At 31.6% G+C, this 22,159-nt stretch overlaps 1 protein-coding gene across 5 annotated transcripts in view; it reads left to right on the plus strand.

Annotated features, from left to right (window-relative positions):
- Positions 1-22,159, plus strand: part of LOC143200544 (uncharacterized) — a 235,392-nt gene that overhangs the window by 139,113 nt on the left and 74,120 nt on the right. For all 5 annotated transcript variants that reach the window (XM_076410986.1, XM_076410984.1, XM_076410987.1 and 2 more), the window contains exons 4-7: positions 10,012-10,105; positions 11,880-11,995; positions 12,059-12,203; positions 17,954-18,007. In XM_076410986.1, the coding sequence (XP_076267101.1) occupies positions 10,012-10,105; positions 11,880-11,995; positions 12,059-12,203; positions 17,954-18,007 (409 nt within the window). The remainder of the gene's footprint in view (positions 1-10,011; positions 10,106-11,879; positions 11,996-12,058; positions 12,204-17,953; positions 18,008-22,159) is intronic.

Raw genomic sequence — 22,159 nt, forward strand, 5'->3', positions numbered from 1 at the left:
CTTTGCTACCAATTTCAAATAATTATTATATTAAAAATATACATAATCCCTTTCCAGGTTCACATCTCATGTTTATTTTTCTTTTTTAATTTTTTTTGGTTATATTAATTTTTATTTTTAATAGGCATTTATTAGTAATTTTCTTTTACCATTTTTTTCCCATGGCTGATTTCTTAACAAATCCATTCAACAGGAAGATTACAAAATTAGTTTACTTTGATACGATAGAAGAATATATGGGGATGGCTCACACCAAATGTCAAGTAAATTAGTTCAGTAAAAGTGAAGATACCATATCAAACGTCTTGAAAAAAAATAGTTTCAAGAAAAAATCCAAACGATTTCTAGCAGACAGCTATAGATAACTATATCGCCGAAAATAACACTGTGAACAATTTTTTTTGTTCTATAATATTAAAAAAAAACATAAAAAAACTTTTTGTAACACGTACCATTTTAAGGTTAAGATAAATTAAAGTACTATAAATAAATGGAGTATGAAAATTTTAAATCATATTTATTTATTTGTTTTAGTAATTTTATAAAAATTTGTAATATATATTTATAAATAGACAATCATTCAAAATAGTTCAGCTTTAAGTGGTCAAAAGAAAATTTAGCCATATATTCTGAAAAAAGATGATGATTATTGATGATGTAATATTAACTGTTTCTCTTGCGGACAGTAGAATGCTCTTTCATTTCAAACCTTCAAACTACTAACATTTTAGCAATCCATCTTCCTTGATAACGCTCTTCTCTCTGTTTTATATACTGAAGAAAGCGTTCACCTTTTCGTCATTCTGCATTCCAAGATGGGGGGGGATGGAAATGGGTTTGCAGAAAATGTATTTTTAAAGACATTCTGCACTCCATCATCTAAAATTTTTGTAACAAGTCATTCCCTAAAAAGTCGGTACTCTTTGGAGAAAATCAAGCCGCCAACTCTTTTGCGGTAAGAGCTTCGCCGTATTCATTGTTTTTTATAAGTTCTATTTGTGACCCAATAAAAATGCCTTCTTTTCATTTAGCATCACTTAGTTTAGAGAAAACAGTTTTTAAATACAAAAATCCTCTACCATTTTTATCTACGGCCCGGACAACATTTTTCATTAACCCAAGTTTTATATGTAAGGTATGGTTTTTGGTATCTCTGCTATTCCAGAAATAGAGAAAACAGCAATATATACTGGCACCTCTCTGTAATCCAATCAATATAGAAACAACTTTTAAATCAACGCAAACTTTTCACTTGTATTCTTTGTATTTGATATGATGAAGTCCAATAGTAGTAACATGTTCTCCTAGGTTTCTTTTAAGGATTGGAAGGTATGGAAGGATTGTGTTTACCATTGTGGTGGTGTTGATAACTATATAAATAGACATTGTTTTTAATAATAGAATAAGGAATTCAAAACATATAATCTTATTTAAATTAGAAACTTGTATCACACACTGTAATTTAGATTTTGAAAAATCCTCTTCTGAGCATATTCCTAAACGGTTAAGGTTTGAAAATACGAAAAATTTATTTTTTTAAATTCCTATTCAGAAAACCCCTTAATACATTGAACGCTAAGCATTGACGTTTTCACTAATTTCCTCAGTAGGAGCCAATTAGTTAACCGAAATGTCCACATTCTGTTTCGATCGTCCCGTTGTGTCCCTGCCCCAGTCACGCCTCAATCGACGGCCGATATTTAAATTGCGAATTCATGGAGGCATTATTGAGTTTGCGGAATGCCTAATTATTCAATTATAAATTGACGGTTCATGACGGTCGTATGATATAAACTGTCCCTCGGCGGTTGCCCAGTTGCGATGTCATGACCGGAGTCGTTTGCGATGTAATAAACTGCAGACAGCCATTGTTAACCGACAATCGATGCTGTTTATTTTTGTTATGACGATAACGCCAATTAGTACGTGATTTATGACTGGTATATGCGGATGAACGACGTATCAATTACTACGCATATCAATTAAATCGGTAACATTGTGGTGTACATATATGATCAACAATGGCTTTTGTATTCGTTTTATAGGATGTAATAATATACGTCAAACTGAAACTCTTCAAGGAAACTATTCTTATCATTTTGTACTAATTTCGGTAAAAAAGGGATCTTCGTACTTTCGTATACAGGGGATGGACGAAATAATATGAACACTTGATATATACACAATACTCTTTTATTAATAGGGTTTTGAGTAGCGTTAGAAACTACTGACTGTTTGACTACTACTAAACTACCGACTGTTTCAGTTGGTAATTTTGGTCCGACTGATTTTCTATTTTTCACTAGCGACTGTTTGAGTCTACTAGTTTGATTCGACTGATCTTTAATATTCTGGATGTGTTGTCCTAGCCGCGAACTTGAAAAGAATGTGCCGAATTTATGTTTATATGGATTAACACGTAATATATATGGTTTTATGTTTCTTTATAGTTTGCCTGTAAATAATAATGTATTATGAAAACTGAAGAGTGCTATAATGATAAAAAATGTGATTATACACTAGTATTTTAATAAAAAATTCTTAAATAAATTTAACGGGTACACTGAAATTTTCTCCTATGGTCTATAATTACCAATACGTCATGTTTACATTGGTAGCCGCAGTGGCCATGTCAACATGAAGGTCCTTTTACTGTTGCGATAATGTTGATATAATTTATGTTTAACTATCTTTACTTGCTATTGTAAACATGCAAGATCTCACGCGTAACAATCATCCCAGTTATGGTAGTGACCAGCCTTTGGAGGACCGGATTTACTTTTGTAGTTTTGCTAGTCGGCAGGCTTAATGTTGGGGACTGTAGCTCATAGTTCGCGTTAAAGAATGCTACAATTAGTACTCGTAGTAACCTCGCCCCTTGTTTTACTCGTACCAATAGAAACAAATCCTCTTCTTCTCATAAGTTGTACTCCTAAATTCTTTCGACCTACCAATGATTTTACTTATTGGTAAATATTTCATCTTAGATTTACATGGCCTACAACAATCATACATTGGTTTTGGTACCTCTTAACCTGATTGCCAAGTATATAGGCGACTATGTCTTCTTTGGTCAAGTCATCTTCAGTGTACAGATCTAATTGGTTTATCTTTAGTACGTTACAAAACAAGTTCCCTTCTAATTTAAATAGTATATTAATGTATTTATTTTAATTTTTTTTCTCTCCAAAAACCTCTTGATTCTCCCATTCTTATTATCGCGTATTGTTCTTTTAACAGTTGCCTTATAGCGAACTGGTCATCAAGGAAAACTGATATGAACATTGAGATATATCAGTAATAACTTTTTTTATATCTTTATATAAAATTCGCCTAGGGGAAAAATAAGGATACACACTTAACATATATTTAGTTGAGGAATGACATAACAAGTTTTGTTCTGTTTACTTTTTAAGAATCCATAATTTTTCCAGTGTGTTCCGTGTGATTTTATATACATATGTTCATTACTTCATTTATGTGTTAGTATAATGTTTATCCTTTATACATATTTGGCTACTAAAATAAATATAGAAGAACAATAAATCGAATAAAAAAACAGGCTTATTATTAATTATAAATTAAATTATTAAAAAATAATTCCTTTACTTATATTTATTTTAGTATTTTAGATATATCGGCATCTTTTTTAATTACTTATATCACTGTGCAATCTTTAACACAGTAGCTGTCCCTGTTAGTAAATATATTTATTTTATGCTACGATTTTATGTAATATTCTAGAATATCAACATTGCATACAGTCCATCTTTAATTTGTCTTCATGACTTTTGTCTCATGACTTTTGTTAATCCACTGCTTTCTATTTTGTCTTGATCCCTATTATCTATTTAATATCATACTCACTAACCTTTGGAAACTAAAAAGACACCAATTAATGAGGAACTAAAATTCCACAAACTATTTTATAAACGTTAATATTCTTTACAACATTCATTTTTACTCTTGATCGCTAAATGGATTATCAATAAGTTACAATCAATAAAATTTATATAAAAAACTGAATAAATTTTATAGTTACATCTAATACAATTATATACTATGCCTCCAGAACCTGATCAATTATTATCAGCTCTTAAGCAAGAACAATTTTTCTTAACCGTTCTGAGTTCATCAGATATCAAATTAATCGCAATTTTTAAAACAGAAAATAGATTGATTAAGGTTAATATTATGAATCTGAAAAAGCTGCTTTCGAAAATCTGAATACTTGGTAAATTCTTTCATTCTTATTCTTGCGTATAGTTCTTATCATAGTTGCTTACAGGGAACTGGACAGCAAGAAAAACTGATATGAACATTGATATAGATCAGTAAAAACATTTTTTAAATCTTTATATAAAATTCGACGACGGCAGACCAGTGTCAATAAGAGTTTTATATGTTGCATTATTTTTAAAGGTTTATTTAAATTTGAAGCTCTATTGTGAAATATCGGTACAATGTATTTTTTTCAAAATGTTGTCCATTGATAGCCGCTACTTATTACCATATTTCAGTGAATCTACGGATTCCATCTCGAAAGAACCTTTCTATCTTTTGATGCAATCCACGAATCCATCTACTTTTTGGTATCTTCAAAAGAAGTGAAGTGCTGCTCAGGCAAGCACACCTCATATTTCGAAACAAGTAGTAATCGGAAGGAGCAAGACCACGAGAATATGGCGGGTAGAGTTGCACTTACCATTTTAATGTTTTCAAGTATACTTTTATTAGCTTTGCAACATGTGGTCGTGCGTTGTAATGGCGAGACCTAAAATTGCTATGTTTTTGCTTGTATTCCGGTCGTTTTTCGCATACTACTCGGCTCAAACTCACCAGTTGTAGTCGAAAGCGATACCTTTTAATGGTTTGATCGAGTAACGCCTTCAAAACCTCGTGTTCAACTTTTTGACCTATCTTTGTCTTTGGCTCTCTCTTGTCTTTATTTTCAACGTACTAAAAAAAACTTTTTGTTCACACTTCGACGAAAAAGTTTCAACATGAAATTGTTTATAAATGTATCTGCTATGATATAATACACATAACACTATCTGTTGTAAACCCTGTAAATTAATACATAGGCCTGATATAATTATCGCCTTTTTTTAATTTATTATCGAATATTTTCAGAAGGTATTAAAACGATTACAAAATTTATCTTGTTAGCAAATGATTTTCTGCGACAAATTGTTTCAACTCATCTTTTATTCCTGGAGAAACATTTGGATGGTAGCTGAATTTTGCGTCATGTATAGCAATACTTGTATAGAATAATATCAAATATATTGTTACAACAAACACCATTAAATTTATTTACAAAACCCCATGTCAATTCATTCGATCTATTAAAATTAATTCTTAATGTTTAAAATTAAAAATACAAACATAGACAGAACGATAAGATTAATTAATTTAATTACAAAAATCAAATTTGCTCAAAGCCCTTAATTCTATTTGTGACGTTTCAGCAATTCTCCCGAGCATTTTCGGCATACAAAAATGAAGTGTCCGCCCTCGAAAAGTTTCTTTTTGACTAATTATCAATTACGGACGCCCCGTTTGTTTTTATTTGTTTATATTAACGTCTACATCATTAGGAAATTAATATTACATGAGTATTTGTTTAATATTTTCACTACAATTATTCTGTATCATCCATACACATCCAACAATGAAGCTGTCATTTCCTAGACCTGTCTTATGTTCTTTGTAAATTGTTATACATTAACATGCAACATTGTTGTCTGATATGCTGACGCAAGGCCCTTTATATCTGTTAATAGAGTCGCATATATGAAGGGGATTTAACTTCTTTTAAGTTGAAAATATTTTTTTTTTAAATAGTAATCGTTTGTGTATTGTTCTAGTGTCTTTTTGTATCTTACTTTCGAAATTCTAATGCTTTTTGAATAGTTTTTTAAATTTTATTAAGCAATATCTTTGTAATTACATTGATATTGTACGTTGGAAGATATTCGTAACGTGTTTCTCTAATAAATGAATGAACATTAGGTTTAAAAATATTATTCATCTAAGCTTGGAAGAATTCAACCCAATAATTCTCAAAGGCCTGAAGCGTTTTTAAAGTACGAGTGTTTGATACGAGTTTTCATCCATAAAGACCTCCAAGCTGTTTTACATGGAATATATCCTTGTAAAGAACAACAAAATAGTGAACAATAATTTATCTAATAAAGCAGTCAATGCACGTCATCAAAATTTGTGACTTCAGCATATTGCAATGCCGCAGTCATATTTAACTTTTGTTTTATTTTAACTCAAACATAACAAAATATTATGTCAAATGTAATTTATTTTTACATTTCTGTTTATTTATTGCATACATTATTGAAGTATCTAAACTACAGTTGATACATAGAACCACAATGGTTTGTAGGTTAAAGCTGTTTTATTATATTTACATTGAACTCTTTTTAACGCCGTTTCTTATGTGGTTGTATCCCGAGGAGATATCCCCCTAATCCTTCTAATTAACTAATATATATCCAAGTATTTTATTTTACTTTCATAACAGAATGTTTTGCGTTTAGTTCTTGTTTACTTCGTGGTTATGTTTCCTTGTCAAGTCATTTTAATGTCACTTTATTTTCTGTTAGATGCTACTGTTATTGTTACAAAATAGTTAGTATTCATTACCTTCTCATGTATTCTAACTATGACTATATATTCTGTAATAATTAAAAGCATATCCATGCACACATTATAATTTACAGTTTACAATACAATTTTCTACAGCGCTTTACTATACTTCTACTCTGGGTCTGTCTTGATAGTTGTCAGCATTGGATTGTCATTCAGTCACTCTCATTTTCTATATACTTCTTCTAAAGTAGCCAATTTCATAAAACGCAATAAAATGTCATTTATATTTACCAAGTAACAATTTGATATAGTTCACTCTTGAATCTGTTATCTTATAAACTTAATTTGCGTTTTGCACGCAATTTCTCAACTTTCATCGATCTACTTGTTCGGATCTTTTCTACTGGTGTGTGCTATGGTATAGTTTATTTTCAATAACAATAAGTGATTGTTCTTCCACCTGATATTCAATCCAGAGCATGGTTTTTGCACATACTTCGTAAGTGGACTCTTTCTTTTTGGTGAATTAAATATTATATTGTATTATATTATATTGCTGCAACACGCTAAAAGTATGTCTAATAAGTTTCCGCTACTTTCCTCTCTAAAGCTTTTTACTGGCTTATCATTATTTTGTTCTTTCTCGGAATAATTGATTAGAGAGGCCGGTTAATAACTGCTAATTATTATCACAAGATTTTTGAAGATATTTGAGAATAGGGTGGACCAGCACCAATACAAATAGAATTTTGTAGACTGATTCGGTTGCACGTTCCTGCGCATCAGACAGCATCCTGTCTGTTTTTACTAGGAGGCTTTAACAAGTAATATGAGATGGAAAAATCTGCCCCTAGTTTAAAAGTAATTTTATAGTTTCAGACACTGCTTTTAGCAGTATATTCGACGTCATCTCTGACTTGCATTGTAATGACTATATCTACGGCATATTTATAAAATAATATGAATTTACCAGTCTAATTTTTTATGGTTCAAATATTGATAGTGATAATGCCAACGACTGTAACTTATAAATGTTCAAATATTTCTAGGAGAAACATATTTTTATATATAACAAATCAAACGAATGATTTAATATTACTCAAGTATTACTTTGAAATAATAAAACTGTTTTTACATGCATTGTTGGTATTATTAGAGCAATGTAGGTTTCCTGTTATAAGTATATATGATCTATTTTTACTTTTATGTTATAAAAATACAAGTGTAATAATAAATGTATCTTTTTAATATACATTTGTATACGAAACAGAATATATAAACAGCGGCTTGGTTGGCGCAGTGGTAAAAGCGACATGACGGTCCTCCAAATGTTACGATAGTCGCGGGTTCGAATCCTGCTGGGGCATGGTCGTAAATTTATGTTTGTGCTTGGTTAACATTTGGGATGTCTTCTAGGATGATTTCTAAGTTGGCCACTTACCAGTCGGTAGGCTTGATGCCAAGAAGCACTAATACTTAGGTAATATATTTTTTACAATTTAGAACCACAGTATATACAATCATTAGGTTAAGTATTGATTTTTTATAACTTAGGTCTATAAAGCGAGTAATCAAAATAATTGGTACAAAATTATTACTTAAATATTACTTAAAAAAGCAATCAAACTGTTTTTACATACAATGTTGGTATTATTAGAGCAATGTAGGTTTCCTGTTATTCAAGTTTAATGTTCTGAAAGTTTTATTATCTGGACGTTATGGTAACTTTTAAGCTTGGCACGCCAAATCGCAATTCTACTTTTATATTCAAGCCATAAATAACTTCCTAGATAAATTCATTGAAGTCGCAGAAAAAAAGTCACAATTTCATATTGTTACTTTACAGTTGTAATATATATTTAATACCAAAACTTGTTTTTATTATTAATATTTAATGTAAATCAGTTAAAATTAATAGGTTCCAATATATTAAGAAGTCGATAAAAAACTCCTCGGCCTGACATATAGATAGCTCTACTAGAATTAAATCCATATGATTTTAGTTAGATCTGACCCTCAAAAGATGCGTGTATATATATGACAGCTGTCGGATCATTAGTTTGTCAATTATAGCATTTTGAGTGAAGAAACTTTTATTATTGTGAAAAAATGGATAAAAAGGAATTTCGCGTGTTGATAAAATATTGCTTTTTAAAGGGAAAACATACAGTTGAAGCTTGATGCTAAGTTTTCGAACACTGTGACACGAAAATCAACCATCAAGGATTGGTATGCTAAGTTTAGACGTGGTGAAATGATCGCCGAAGGCCGAGGTTGTTACCGGCGAAAACATCTAAAAAATCGACAAAATGATTTTGAATGACCGTAAATTGAAATTGAATGAAATAGCAGACACTCTAAAGATATCAACTGAACGTGTACATCGTACCATTTACGAATATTTGAGTATGAGAAAGCTCTGTGTATAGTGGGTGCCGCGCGAGTTCACTTTTGACCAAAAACAACGACGAATTTATGATTCGTAGCAGTGTTTGAAGATGATCAAGCGTAATAAATCAGACTTTTTGCATCGATATGTGACAACGGATGAAACATGGCTCCATAATTTCGCTCCGAAATCCAATGGACAATCATCCGAGTAGACTGCACGCGATGAGCTCGCTCCAAAGCGTGGGATTTTTTAACTATTCTAATATCTCAAACAATTGAAAGACGATCTTCATCAAGCGAAAAAGTAACTGGAAGTTATTTATTAATTTAACTATTTAATCCATTTAAGTGAATGGTAATTTTTGGTTCATTTTTAGTCTAAATTTTACTAAGGAGCAACTATTTTGTAGTGAATTGAGATGTTAGTAAGCTAAAGGCTGTCTCTAATGAGATCCAAGAAACATTATAGTTATATATTAGGTTGAATAACACTTATGCAATATGCCATTTTTTTAATTATTATTTTCTGTTATTTTTTAGAATAATTCAGGTTTGTTTCAGGTTATTATCTCTGACTCTATTGTAAACGATTCAGCAACTATGTGGTCCAATATTTCAAAATCACAATCACAAAATGTCATTGTCCAGAGTTTTCCTCCCTTTCTTGCTATTTCATTATCAATTTTATTCGGCGAAGAAAATCTTCTCAAGTCGATATAAACCAGAGTTGTTACTCCTAATTTTTTAGATTATAACAAAAATAATTCTCTACTCTAATTGTAACTTTATAGAGATTTGTATTTATGTGATTTTATTATTTTTATATGATTTTGAAGAATTTTGTTTTATTTTTATTTTAATGCTATGTTATTTATGTTTTATTGGTATTAAGATAATTGGTAAATCTCTCTTCTCTTTTGCGATTGTACTTCCTATTAACTATATAAGGTTATTAGCAAAATAAATGTCAGAATTGGCGTGGATAAAATAAAATATTATTTTTTATTGTTACAGGAGAAAACTTTGGAAGGTTACTGCAAAAAAGTCCAAGAATTTTGCCCACAAAAACCCGGCGTGAAGGGAGATAGAGGGATCCCGGGATTACCAGGTAAATTTTTATAAATTGCTACATATATCATATTTGTTTGTATCTCGGTTTGTTTTCGTTATATATATTTATATTATGAGTTATTGTCCATTATGGGTGAGATGTTTTAAAAAATAAAATGGGTTCTAGGTCTGAAATAAATAATTCTAACAGGTTAACTACAAATGTCCCCGGGCTGACACATAAATGGCGCTACTACAATTAAATGCATAACCTTTTGCGTTAGCCCTAACCCTCAAGAGATGCTTTTATAAATTTGACAGCTGTCGGATTATTAGTTTGTGAATTATAGCATTTTGAGTGATACTACTTTCCTTGTTGCGAAAAAAAATTGATAAAAAGAATTTCGCGTGTTCATAAAATATTGCTTTTTGGAAGGAAAAAATGTAGTTGAAGCAAGAACTAGGCTTAGTGCCGATTTTCCGGACACTGCCCCAGGAAAATCAACAATCAAGTATTGGTATGCTAAGTGTAGACGTGGTGAAATGAGCACCGAAGACAGTGGCGACGATAGATGCTCAAAAGAGCTTGTTGCCGACGAAAACGTTTAAAAAATCTACAAAATGGTTTTGAATAACCGTATATTGAAACTGAATGAAATAGACACTCTAACGATGTCAACTGAACGTTTACATCATATCACTCATTAAGATTTGGGTATGAGAAAGCTATGTGCAAGGAGGCCGCGTGAGCTCACTTTTGACCAAAAACAACGACGAGTTGATGATTCGGAGCAGTGTTTGAAGTTGATCAGGCGAAATGAATCCGAGGTTTTGCGTCGATATGTGACAATTGGTGAAACATGGCTCCATCGTTTTACTTTTTCAGTCGGTCCAATCGACAGTCATCCGAGTCGACTGCACAGGATGAATCACACAAAGCGTGGGAAAACGCAATAGTCGACTGACAAGGGCCATAACCTTCTATATTTGGGATAGGCATGGAATAATTTTCATTGACTACCTTGAAAATGGAAGGACTATGAACAGCGATTATTATATAGCGTTGTTGGACTGTTTTAAGGAATAAATCGCCGAAAAACGGCTGCATTTGAAGAAAAAGAAAATGCTGCTTCACCAAGACAATACACCGTGTCCAAAAATCCATGAATGGTAGGCCGGGGACAGTTCAGTTGATCTGTTAAGTAGTCTATAACAAAGAATACAAGAAAAGGGAACTGTAAATAAGCAAAAACAACAAGAAGTTACTAAGTTTAGAAGAAGACTAAAGTTTATTAATATTTGATTTGCATTTACCTGCTCTGCTATGAGATTTCTTATAAAAATCACTGCTGCAGCACATCTACCCATCAGAGTTAAATATTTGGATATTATATGGTTCAGTTCAAAAACTACAAATCTGCTAACTAGAGCCCTCAAATAAGAAGATAAATAATGTTTAAAAATAAATATTTTCAACTACTGCCGAATCAGTTTCTAATGATCACTCCAGATTACAGCTACACTCACAAAGTTTGTCGAAATTATCCTAATCAGATCTCATATCACTACAGTTTATATATTAAATTGAAAAACCCATTTGGCCGTAGAATGCTATTTTAAAGCCTCTTTTTCTGATAACCACCCACAATTGCTGTAATAAGATTGGCAGCAGAGATAAATTATTCAGAGCAGTGCCTTGGTTTCACTTGCAGCATTTAACCAGATGAACGAGACTTAGAGTTTGTTGAAACTTTGGTTTAATATTTTATTTAATAAATAATAATAAGTTTAATAAATCAATTTGTTAAACGCATTTGTATTATTATTTGCAGGAATTATGGGTCCCTCGGGACCTAAAGGTGATACAGGTCCGGCAGGACCCATTGGCAAGACCGGTCTACCTGGATTCCCAGGTGTAAAGGGTGATATAGGGTATCCAGGAGAAAAGGTAGTTGTTTTGTTAGATTTTCTTATTAACCGAATTATTTACATTTGGTGATTTCGCTTTCAGGGTGAGCCTGGCAGGCCTGGTCTGGACGGACGTATTGGAATTCCTGGGACGCCTGGATTGTTCGGGACACCCGGTCGCAATGGACACGATGGCGTGCCTGGTAAAGATGGCATACCTGGACGTGATGGACGTGATGGTTCAAACGGTAAGTGATTATTATATTTGGCATCTTTTACATGTTACTCTACCATGTTATAATTATCAGTATGATTATGTAGTTTAATTGAAATGTGCAAAGAAAATTTTACGAGAAATGGAACTATGTTATATAGTCTATTCAAAACAGCAGTGAACCCGCGTGATCTGAATTGATGTCGTCAAAACGTCGGTATGTTGCCGCATCAACTCTGAGGTTTAGTACATTTTGACTTTGACATATAACAAAATTCTAATCTAAATAAAATAATGAAACAAAAATGTTATACAGTTAAAATGTTATATATAAATATATGTTATACACAAATGTGTTACAAACAGCATTCTATCTGTTTTTAAGTAGAATAAAATGAGAGGGAAAATATTGTCTGAATATAAAACGAATTTAAAACTTTCGACAGGCACATATTGATGACGTGAGTTCACTGCTGTTTTGAATAGACTATATCTGTATATTTAAATAATTGGGTTGTTCGGCCAAATAAAATTTAAGATTCCAAAGTAGTAATAGCTGAATAGCTCTTTGATGTTGAACAGTAGGATCAGGTAAAGCTGTTGGAATATAACAGTTCCAGTTAAAATCAAATTAAGTCTGTTCAAAATACACTACGATGTAGTAAGATTGCTTTTCAGCAATTTGTGATGGTATCTGTGGAGGGTTAGGATATCATCTTTCTTTACTTTTATGTTATAAACATAAGTATGGAAAATAATAAATGAAGTAATACGTGTTTGTATATTAAAACAGAGAATACATGAGTGACACTTACTATCATTAATTTACCTATTAATTTTCCAACACTTAGGTCAAAATTAAAATAATTAAAATAATAGATACACGGTTCCAGGACTAAGATGTCGGATATTGCATTAATCACTAATCTCCTTAATTTTTGTCAATGCTCTAAAACTTTAACAAATATACTGTTAATAATTCATCATATCTTCTATCTGTTCTATGTGCTCCATCTATGCATATTATGTAGTTAGTTTCATTTGATATCCTGCATATTTTCATTACTTCATGTATGTATTCATATAGATCCCATATTTTATCCAATTTCTTATCTAAAATATATGTTACTAAAACGATAAATTACAAAAGCCAGGCTGATTAAAAGAAGAATTTAATTACCTACATTTTAAAATAAGATTGCATCGTTATTTTGTTAATATATATACTTATTATCTCTAATTTGTCTTCTCTGATTTTCATTTACATATTGCTTTGTCTTATGGTCCATGTGACCCAATTAAAATGACGAATCTAAGAAACTATTATATAACTGTTATTATTCTATCTAATATTTATTTTAACTCTTGATGTACAAATTAACGTGTTTATTATCTCCAATATTAGATTGTTGCTTTGTTAAGAAATGATTTTGCTAGTTAATTCTGAATTTAATCAGAAGTCAAAACCACCAAAATTTGCAGAACTTATTACAGATCTTAACGACTTTTAGAATTACCTATAGTACAATAACATATTATGTCTCGAGGACCATATCAATTAGTAAAACTAAATTATTTAATTTCGTTAAATTTCGAAAATATTAAGATATAGAGTAAAATCAATATTGTGATTTCGCAAAATTAAATATCTTGTAGGCAAAAAAAGCGCAGTTCCTGTTATTCTCAAATTTTGTTAATCTACGTAGGGATGAAATTTTCGCATATACCGGGTTTTTCTTTCACAGCTGTATATATTTTCGGATAAAGCGGGCACATTAATTAGTTTTCTCTGCAAAATATGTAAAATATAACTTTACGTTATCACACTATTCTTAATCGTTTTGATCCAAACCTGTCATAACCCTTTAATAATTCCAAAAATACGGGAATAACCGAAAGTGATACAAAACACGGCTTAAAATTAAACAACTTGGTTTAATAATGTCACTCAGTTTCCGTTTTCATACCGTTTAAAATATAAAAAAGCATTCACTTAATTTTAAGGAGCACTTTCCGTTATTTTATTTTATGAACTTTAAAAAACCATTTATTATAGTACGTTATTGTCGAAAAGCTGAACACTTAGCCCGCACAGCTACCCGCTGTGTTTATAAATTTTGGCTGTTTTTCGTTTCACTCGAATATATTTATCTGTAGCGCATTTTGCAGAATAATATGATAAATATCGATATAAGTTTAGTCGTGCCAAATTCCTGTGCCTCCAGGTTCCCCGTTTTCTTCAAAAGGGAGGCAAAATTTCCGCTAAGCCCATTAATATATAGATGAGAACATCATCACATAATTGTTCGTGATTGATTATTGAAGAAGACATAATACAGGAGTATGATGGTTGTCGTTCTCTCTGTCACCCTATATCGTGTATCCTGTATTATGCTTTTATATCCCGAGGAACCCATACTCCTTAAATAACAATTAATATATTTAATTGGTTCTTCGAATAGAATCGACATTAAAACACCAATGATGAACAACATATTGACTAAAATGAGTTGATGCGAATTACTTCAATATTACAAAGTCCTGTACCGTGCTATTAAGACAAGTAAATAAGTAATACTGCTTTCCATTCGAATTTTATTATATTAGAAGCGCGACGAGCATCTTAACAAAATTATCCGACTAAATCCTTGCCGCCATCTCCTTCCGTTCGATCGCTCTGCACACATACACACATCAACTTAATGTAATTAGAAAGTTTGCTCGATAATTTCTGGGAAAAAATTTGATCTCGACATTGTCGCAAAATCTATAATGAGTTCGACTAGGAGGCCGCTGCTCGAGGATAACGAGTTCGTGAAGAACGCTATCGAGGGACAGGTCGAAGTTTTTATACGATGCGGGATGGGAAAATGGGTTCGCGAACTACTTCGAGAATGTTCCTAATTTTTGGCGAAATTCGACTCTCAGCCGTCCCATTATGAGATTATAATATTATAGAAAACTGAAGGAGTTGCTTTTAGTTTAAGGGGTTTAAATTGTCAGCTGTGCTTAAGAAAAATCATATTTTACATATTACTAGAGGACTCAGTGATGTTTATATCATCTACATCTATTTTGCAAATTTTATTCGAGCCAATAGCAATAGCCACTTCGAGAATTGTCGGTGAATTGAACTTCCTCGCGTGATAACTGGCAGGTGGCTTGTTAGGTCTAGACGATATTATGGCATGGCAAGGCGATCCAATCCTGTTTTGAACATTTTGATAGATATTGTTGGTATTGAGCTTTCCGAATGCTTTAGCAGCATCTATTCATACAGAAGATTTAGAGACATCTGTATCTCACAATTTGGGTACTCTGGGAAGATGTGAATCTCTGAAATACTAAAGAACGCAAATTCTGCTTGTAAGCCGCCAATGTCCAATCTTTTTTTATATGGCCATAGTCCCCGGTGGCTCAGATGTGAGACATACTGGCTCCTGTATAATATAAGGTATATCTATTGTTTCTAATATCTTTGTGATGAAACATTTTCGTCCTTTGAAGGCAGGGGTCATATAAGGGTTTGTGATTGCAGAGGTGTCACGAGTTCGCGCAATGACTCTTATATTTTCTTGGAGAGCCAGTCTCATTCTTCAATATATAAGTAGTTCTGTAGGGAGACGTTGCATGCTAGTTACCAGACTAGATTTAGAAGCTTCCACTGTCATTCTCAAGGCAGCGTTTAAAATTATTTCAATTCGTAGATGCCGAATGATGTAAGGAGCAACCATAATCTATATTAACCATGATTGATACCTGATCGATTGGTGTATTTAACATTTCGAATAAATCGTTGTTTTTATAATTAAAAATAATTCACTGCTGGATTGCGAGTACAACGCCTATCAATTTCCGTGTCCGGATTGCCCATAAATATATTTGTAAGAATTATATTGAGGCTTTTAACCCGCGATTTAGGCTCACCAAATATTTATGTTTATAGAAATTGACACGTATATCAACTAGAAGGACCAACTTGCTTTTAATATGCTTATTTAGCTTTAGCAAATATTAAACTATATTCTCAACAGTATAAGGACTTTATTCACTAATTTTAATTACACATATTATGCTAGATGACTTATATTATTTATATTTTATGTACATTACTTGTTGTTTTTACGACACTTTTTAATATCTTCTTATTAATCCTCTTCATATACCACAAACTATTATACTTTCGTTCTTTATTAAGAAAACAGGTATAATAGTTTGTAGCTTAGATTTGTTTTGTTTACATTAAACTCTTTTCCACACCACCCATGAGGTAGAGTTTCTAAGGGCGTTTTTCTATGTATTAGTATCCCCTGGAGGCCTTATCCAGCTAACTAATAATTGTATATACGAGAACCGTATTTTACTTTCATTCTATTATTTCCATATTTACCTTTTTACGTTTAGTTGTTATTTCCTTCGATGGTGTGTTTACTTGTCAAGTCCTCTTGGCATTACTGTATATTTAACACACATCACAATCATATCTATCCACATAAATCTTTCACGCCCTACAATACCATTTTCTACAGTTATATTTAATTAATTATGTGCATACCTTTAGTTGTTTCCACTCTCATCACTCTGTCTCAGAAATTTCCTGCATTACACAGCATTATCACATCTCCTGATATATATATATATATATATATATATATATATATATATATATATATATATATATATATATATATATATATAAAGACGTAATAAAGATGTCTGTCACTTGTGACATTCCACAACAACATCATCATATTGTCTATTCATCGATGGTTACCACTCATTCAATCCCATTTATAGACAGATGATGATAGTAATATTGGAAAAGTTGTAATAAAAATAATTCCTAAATTTAATGTCCAGTTCTGGTATAGAAACTAATTTCTATATAAGAAATATTTATATAGAAATCTTTTTATTAAATGTGTTCCATATTAAAATGTCTCGTAATAAAATTATATAATATTAGATGAGATATAAATAAATTCGGTAGAGTTATATTTAGTAAACCGTTGGCGTAAAGAATATAAAGCTAATTTGGAAACAAAAAGCTTGGGTGTTTAGCATTTCTGTAATGCCACTATTATGATTTTTCTTAATTAAAAACTTCTTCAAAGTTTTGAGCTAAAATTAAAGAACAAATGTACCATACGAATGGCATAATACGTAATTAAATTAATTATATTTCCGTTTATACAAAATTAATTATATTTCAAATGTTTTACGTATTTAAATTGGATAATTATATTCATGAAAGCGTATAAAAATGGAAAAAAACACGTTTTCATTAAAAGAAATGACTTTTAATTAATAGGCGATTTTTAAGATATATAGTATGAATCCCATATATACAGTGTTGAGCTGTTTTTTTTTTGTTCTCAAGTGTTCAAACAACTTATTATTATAAGATATTCAAAGTAAAAGTGCTGTTTTGATTGATGGCTTCTCCCATTGACTCATTTAGGCTATTTTATCAATCAATCCGGGCTGGCCCCAGTGTTTTTCGCTCATTATTGTGCAACAACATCCATTAGGAAGAAATTAGTAGTCGTCGATGTTAAGTGAATTAATTATTTCGATCCCCAAGTCTACTTTTCTCTTTGTCTACAAAATCTTGAAAATCAACTTCATCCACACATGTGATAGTGATCTTAATAAATGTCGATATGTAAATGATATTGAATTCAAAATTAAGCTAATATGTTTTTATTATCATAAAACCAATCTGACAAGAAGAATTAACAAAGACCACAGAGTTTTCACATATATTTTCATATTTGTTTCTAGGTCAGAAAGGTGAAAGAGGCTTGCCGGGACCTCAAGGACCGAAAGGAGAGAGAGGTAAGGTGTATATATAAGAAACTTTCTTGATCGTGTGTTATTTGTACAGTGGTTATATCTTTTGTTTGAATATAACACAGGATTGAAAATGAAAGAATAAATGAAAAAAAAAATGGCGAAACAACAATTTTAAAGTAACAATTAAATATCTAATAATATGGTGAATATATAATCGTTAAGTGTTGAAGAAGTTGTTGTCGGCTTGACGACAGTAATGGCTGTAAGCAGGCTAAACAATATCAGTTGTTAGTCTGCAGTAGTCTGTCAGGTTCACTCCAGATATAATTCAGTTAGAGAAGACCAAGTTATATTAAAAAATGATAGTGTCTGTTGACTTCTGGAAACAAAAATTCCAGAAGCCGTAATGAAAACAAAAGACAGAATTATGGCGGTAATAATGAGCTCATTTTTCCGTATATTAACAAGTCAATTGAAAAGTACCCGGCCGACACATAGATGGCGCTAATAGAATTACAATCCTATGCTTTTTATTTAGCGCTAATCCTCAAAAGATGTGTGTATTAATTTGACAGCTGTCGGATCATTAGTTTGTGAATTATAGCATTTTGAGTGAAGCAATTTTTGTTGTGAAACAAATGGGTAAAGAGGTATTTCACGTGTTGATAAAATATTGCTTTTTGAAGGGAAATAATACAGTCGAAGCAAAAACTTGGCTTGATGCCGAGTTTCCGGACACTGCCTCAGGAAAATCAACCATCAAGGATTGTTACGCTAAGTTTAGTCGTAGTGAAATGAGCACCGAAGATGGTGAACGCAGTGGACGCCCAAAAGTGGCTGTTACCGACGAATATATTTAAAAAACTCTCAAAATGGTTTTGAAAGACCTAAATTGAAATTGAATTGAATGTGTACATCACATCATTCACGGATATTTGAGTATGAGAAAGTTCTGTGCAAAGTGGGTTCCGCGCGAGCTCACTTTTGACCAAAAACAACGACGAGTTGATGATTCGGAGCAGTGTTTGAAGATGATGAAGCGTAATAAATCCGAGTTTTTGCGTCGATATGTGACAATAGATGAAACATGGCTCCTTCATTTCACTCCGAAGTCTAATCAACAGCCATCCGAGTGGACTGCGCACGATGACCGCGCTCCAAAGCGTGGTCAAACGCAACAGTCGGCTGGCAAGGTTATGGCGTCTGTATTTTGGGATGCCCATAGAATAATTTTCATTGACTACTTTGAAAAAGGAAGGACCATCAACAGCGTCTATTATATAGCATTATTGGACCGTTTGAGGGTCGAAATCGCCGAAATACGGCTGCATTTGAAGAAAATGAAAGTGCTTCTTCATCAAGACAATGCATCGGGTCACCAGTCAGTGAAAACGATGGCAAAAATCCATGAATTGGGCTTCGAATTGCTTCTTCATTCACCGCATTCTCCAGATCTGTCTCCCAGCGACTATTGTCTGTTCTCAGATCTCAAAGAATGCCCTCTGGGAAGAAATTTTCGTCGAATGAAGAGGTGATCGCCGATACTGTGGCCTGTTTTGAAGCAAAGGACAAATCGTACTACAAAAATGATATCGAAAAGTTGGAGGGTAGCTATAATCAGTGTTTCACCCTCGAAGGGAATTAAGTTGATTAAAAGAACTAATTTTGCCAAAAAAATGTGTTTTACTATGGTAGTCCGGGGACTTTTCTATTGAACTGTTATTTACCTCAACTCAGTGTATTTATTCAAACTACTGGAGGTTGAGAACCATGTGGTCGGAATTCGACCACAATTTATTAAGCTAATCATGTTTCTGTTGCAACAGAGTAAAGTGAATCATTTAAAAATGATATGCTACTAAAACTTGTTTTCACTATCTCAAAATTGAATCCGCTCTAAATTTTTTAAAAGGTAAACAATTAAATCTAAATTAAATTGAGTGACAAATAATTAAATTAAAAAAATTAAATAGAGTTTTAGTAATCAACAAAGTATATATATATATATATATATATATATATATATATATATATATATATATATATATATATATCTAAAGATAAGTTCAAATTACTATAGTACTGAGGATTATGACAAAGTATCTTAAGTAACATTATATTCATAACTGCAAAAACTTCAAACCATCAAATATATATACATGATCATTATTTACTTTCATGTTATAAACATATATGTGGAATAATAAATGAAGTAGTAAATGATTGTATGTTAAAATAGAGAATACATAAAAAAAACCGTTTCAAAATTGATATTTGACTTTAGTATATATATTAAACAATAACGAACATAAACAGGTAATTTATTTATTACAATTTAGAAATGTATATTAAAAAATGTATTTACAATCATTAAATTAACTATTTTTCATTTTATTTTTCTAATTTTTCAAAGCTATCTCTATAAAGTAAATAATTGAAATAAATTATACAAAATTCAAAGAATAGAATATCTATATATCACATATCTCATTAGATTAATCGTTAAGCACCCTAATATTTATCAATGCTTTAGAATATTCACAAATTTACTGTTAATAATTTATAATTTCTTTTATTTGTCTTACGTTTTCCATCTATGCCACTTATGTAGTTAACTTATGTTAATGTATGTATTCATATAGTCTTTATCTCGGATCCATAATTATCACCTAAAATATATATTGGAAATCTATAAATGCACTAAGAGATAAAAAAATCTTTACCTAAATTTTTAAATAAAATTGCATCGTTCTCTACTTATTTATTCCACTCTCCGGTTTCACTTTTAATCTGCCTTCTTTCGTTTTTCATGAATATTAAATATACTTTCAAAGATTTTTTTTAATTGCCTGTAATATTCGGTTAATGCTTTGTCAAAAAATGCATTTACTAAGGAAACCTGAAATGAATCAGAGGTTCACTCAAAATAATAAACCACGTTTTAACAGAAAATCTCAGCCTTTATATTATTTAAAAAATGTATAATGTTATCCTTATGAAAAGGAAAAATAATTAAAATAAATTATTTTAATAATATGATGAAGAAATATTAAATACCCCATTAAATGTTACGCAATCGTAACGTTATAAAACAGAACTAATTATAAAATAATCGCCTTCTAGTATAGCGTAGTTCTAACGAAGCTAATGGATATTAAAAATGGTGCAAACATAATTACGATTCAAAAGAAACCAAAGCGAAACACAATGGCGCAAATGTTAAAATTCATCTCTAATTGCTCACATTTTCTGAACTTCTCCATTCCGACGGAAACTTAGATATCGAAACGGCAACTCTCCAATGCAAATTGTGAAACTTTAATGCACCAAATTAGGACGAAAATTGAGATAATGCTCGTGCTGAGTTCTCGTAAAGGGGGTGAACATGTAAACAATTGGGAAATACTGAAAAATGTATATTTATCTATATATGATTATACGTAATATTTTTATACTAGCTATTAACATATATTATGATGAATTTATTTTCAATATTGTTTCTATTATTTTAAACAACCTTTCTCCATCTTTCTGGAAACATTTTTTCCAATCATCGATCGCACTTCTTTAAAATTTCGAAACCGAGTGCCAGTGAAGACATGTAGCATCGATCTGAACAAGTAGCAACCAAAAGATGTTGGGTGACTATGCTTGGTGCGGCAGAACTTCCCATTCGAGCTGCAATAACCTATTCTTCACAAATCTTGAAACATGTATCACAAGGAGCTATTGCTACTCCTTTTTCCAACAATAGCTTGCTTAGTTTATTAAATTGACGTCGATAAATGTCTGCAGTAAGAGATTCATTCATTTTATCATCTCGTATTATACTATACCTTGCTAAACCTACCATATTCACACCAGTATCTTTTGGCTATTTGGAAAATTCCAGTTCGATGACCATATTGATGGCTCTCCTGGACTAATGCATAATTTATAGGGCTTGCGTTTGTTAAAATGTATCTACATTTTATTACCACAGAACATACTTTTTTTCGACCTAGCTGAAACTTCTGTCAATTCGTATGGTAATCGTTTGCTTCCTTTTCTATCCTTTCCATTGCATATAAATATCTGAAAATAGTTGATTTATCAACTGATAAGTGCCTCTCAAAGCTCTTTTAGTGTTTGAGCTCCCCAGTCCAGGGTGCAGTAGAAGACCACTGCTAAGAAACCTTACCCCGGTCCCACTTC

This window comes from Rhynchophorus ferrugineus, unplaced genomic scaffold, assembly GCF_030347505.1.
Source record: "Rhynchophorus ferrugineus isolate W39M unplaced genomic scaffold, kcgeb_rfMv2 rfM8, whole genome shotgun sequence".
Taxonomy (NCBI): Eukaryota; Metazoa; Arthropoda; class Insecta; order Coleoptera; family Curculionidae; genus Rhynchophorus; species Rhynchophorus ferrugineus.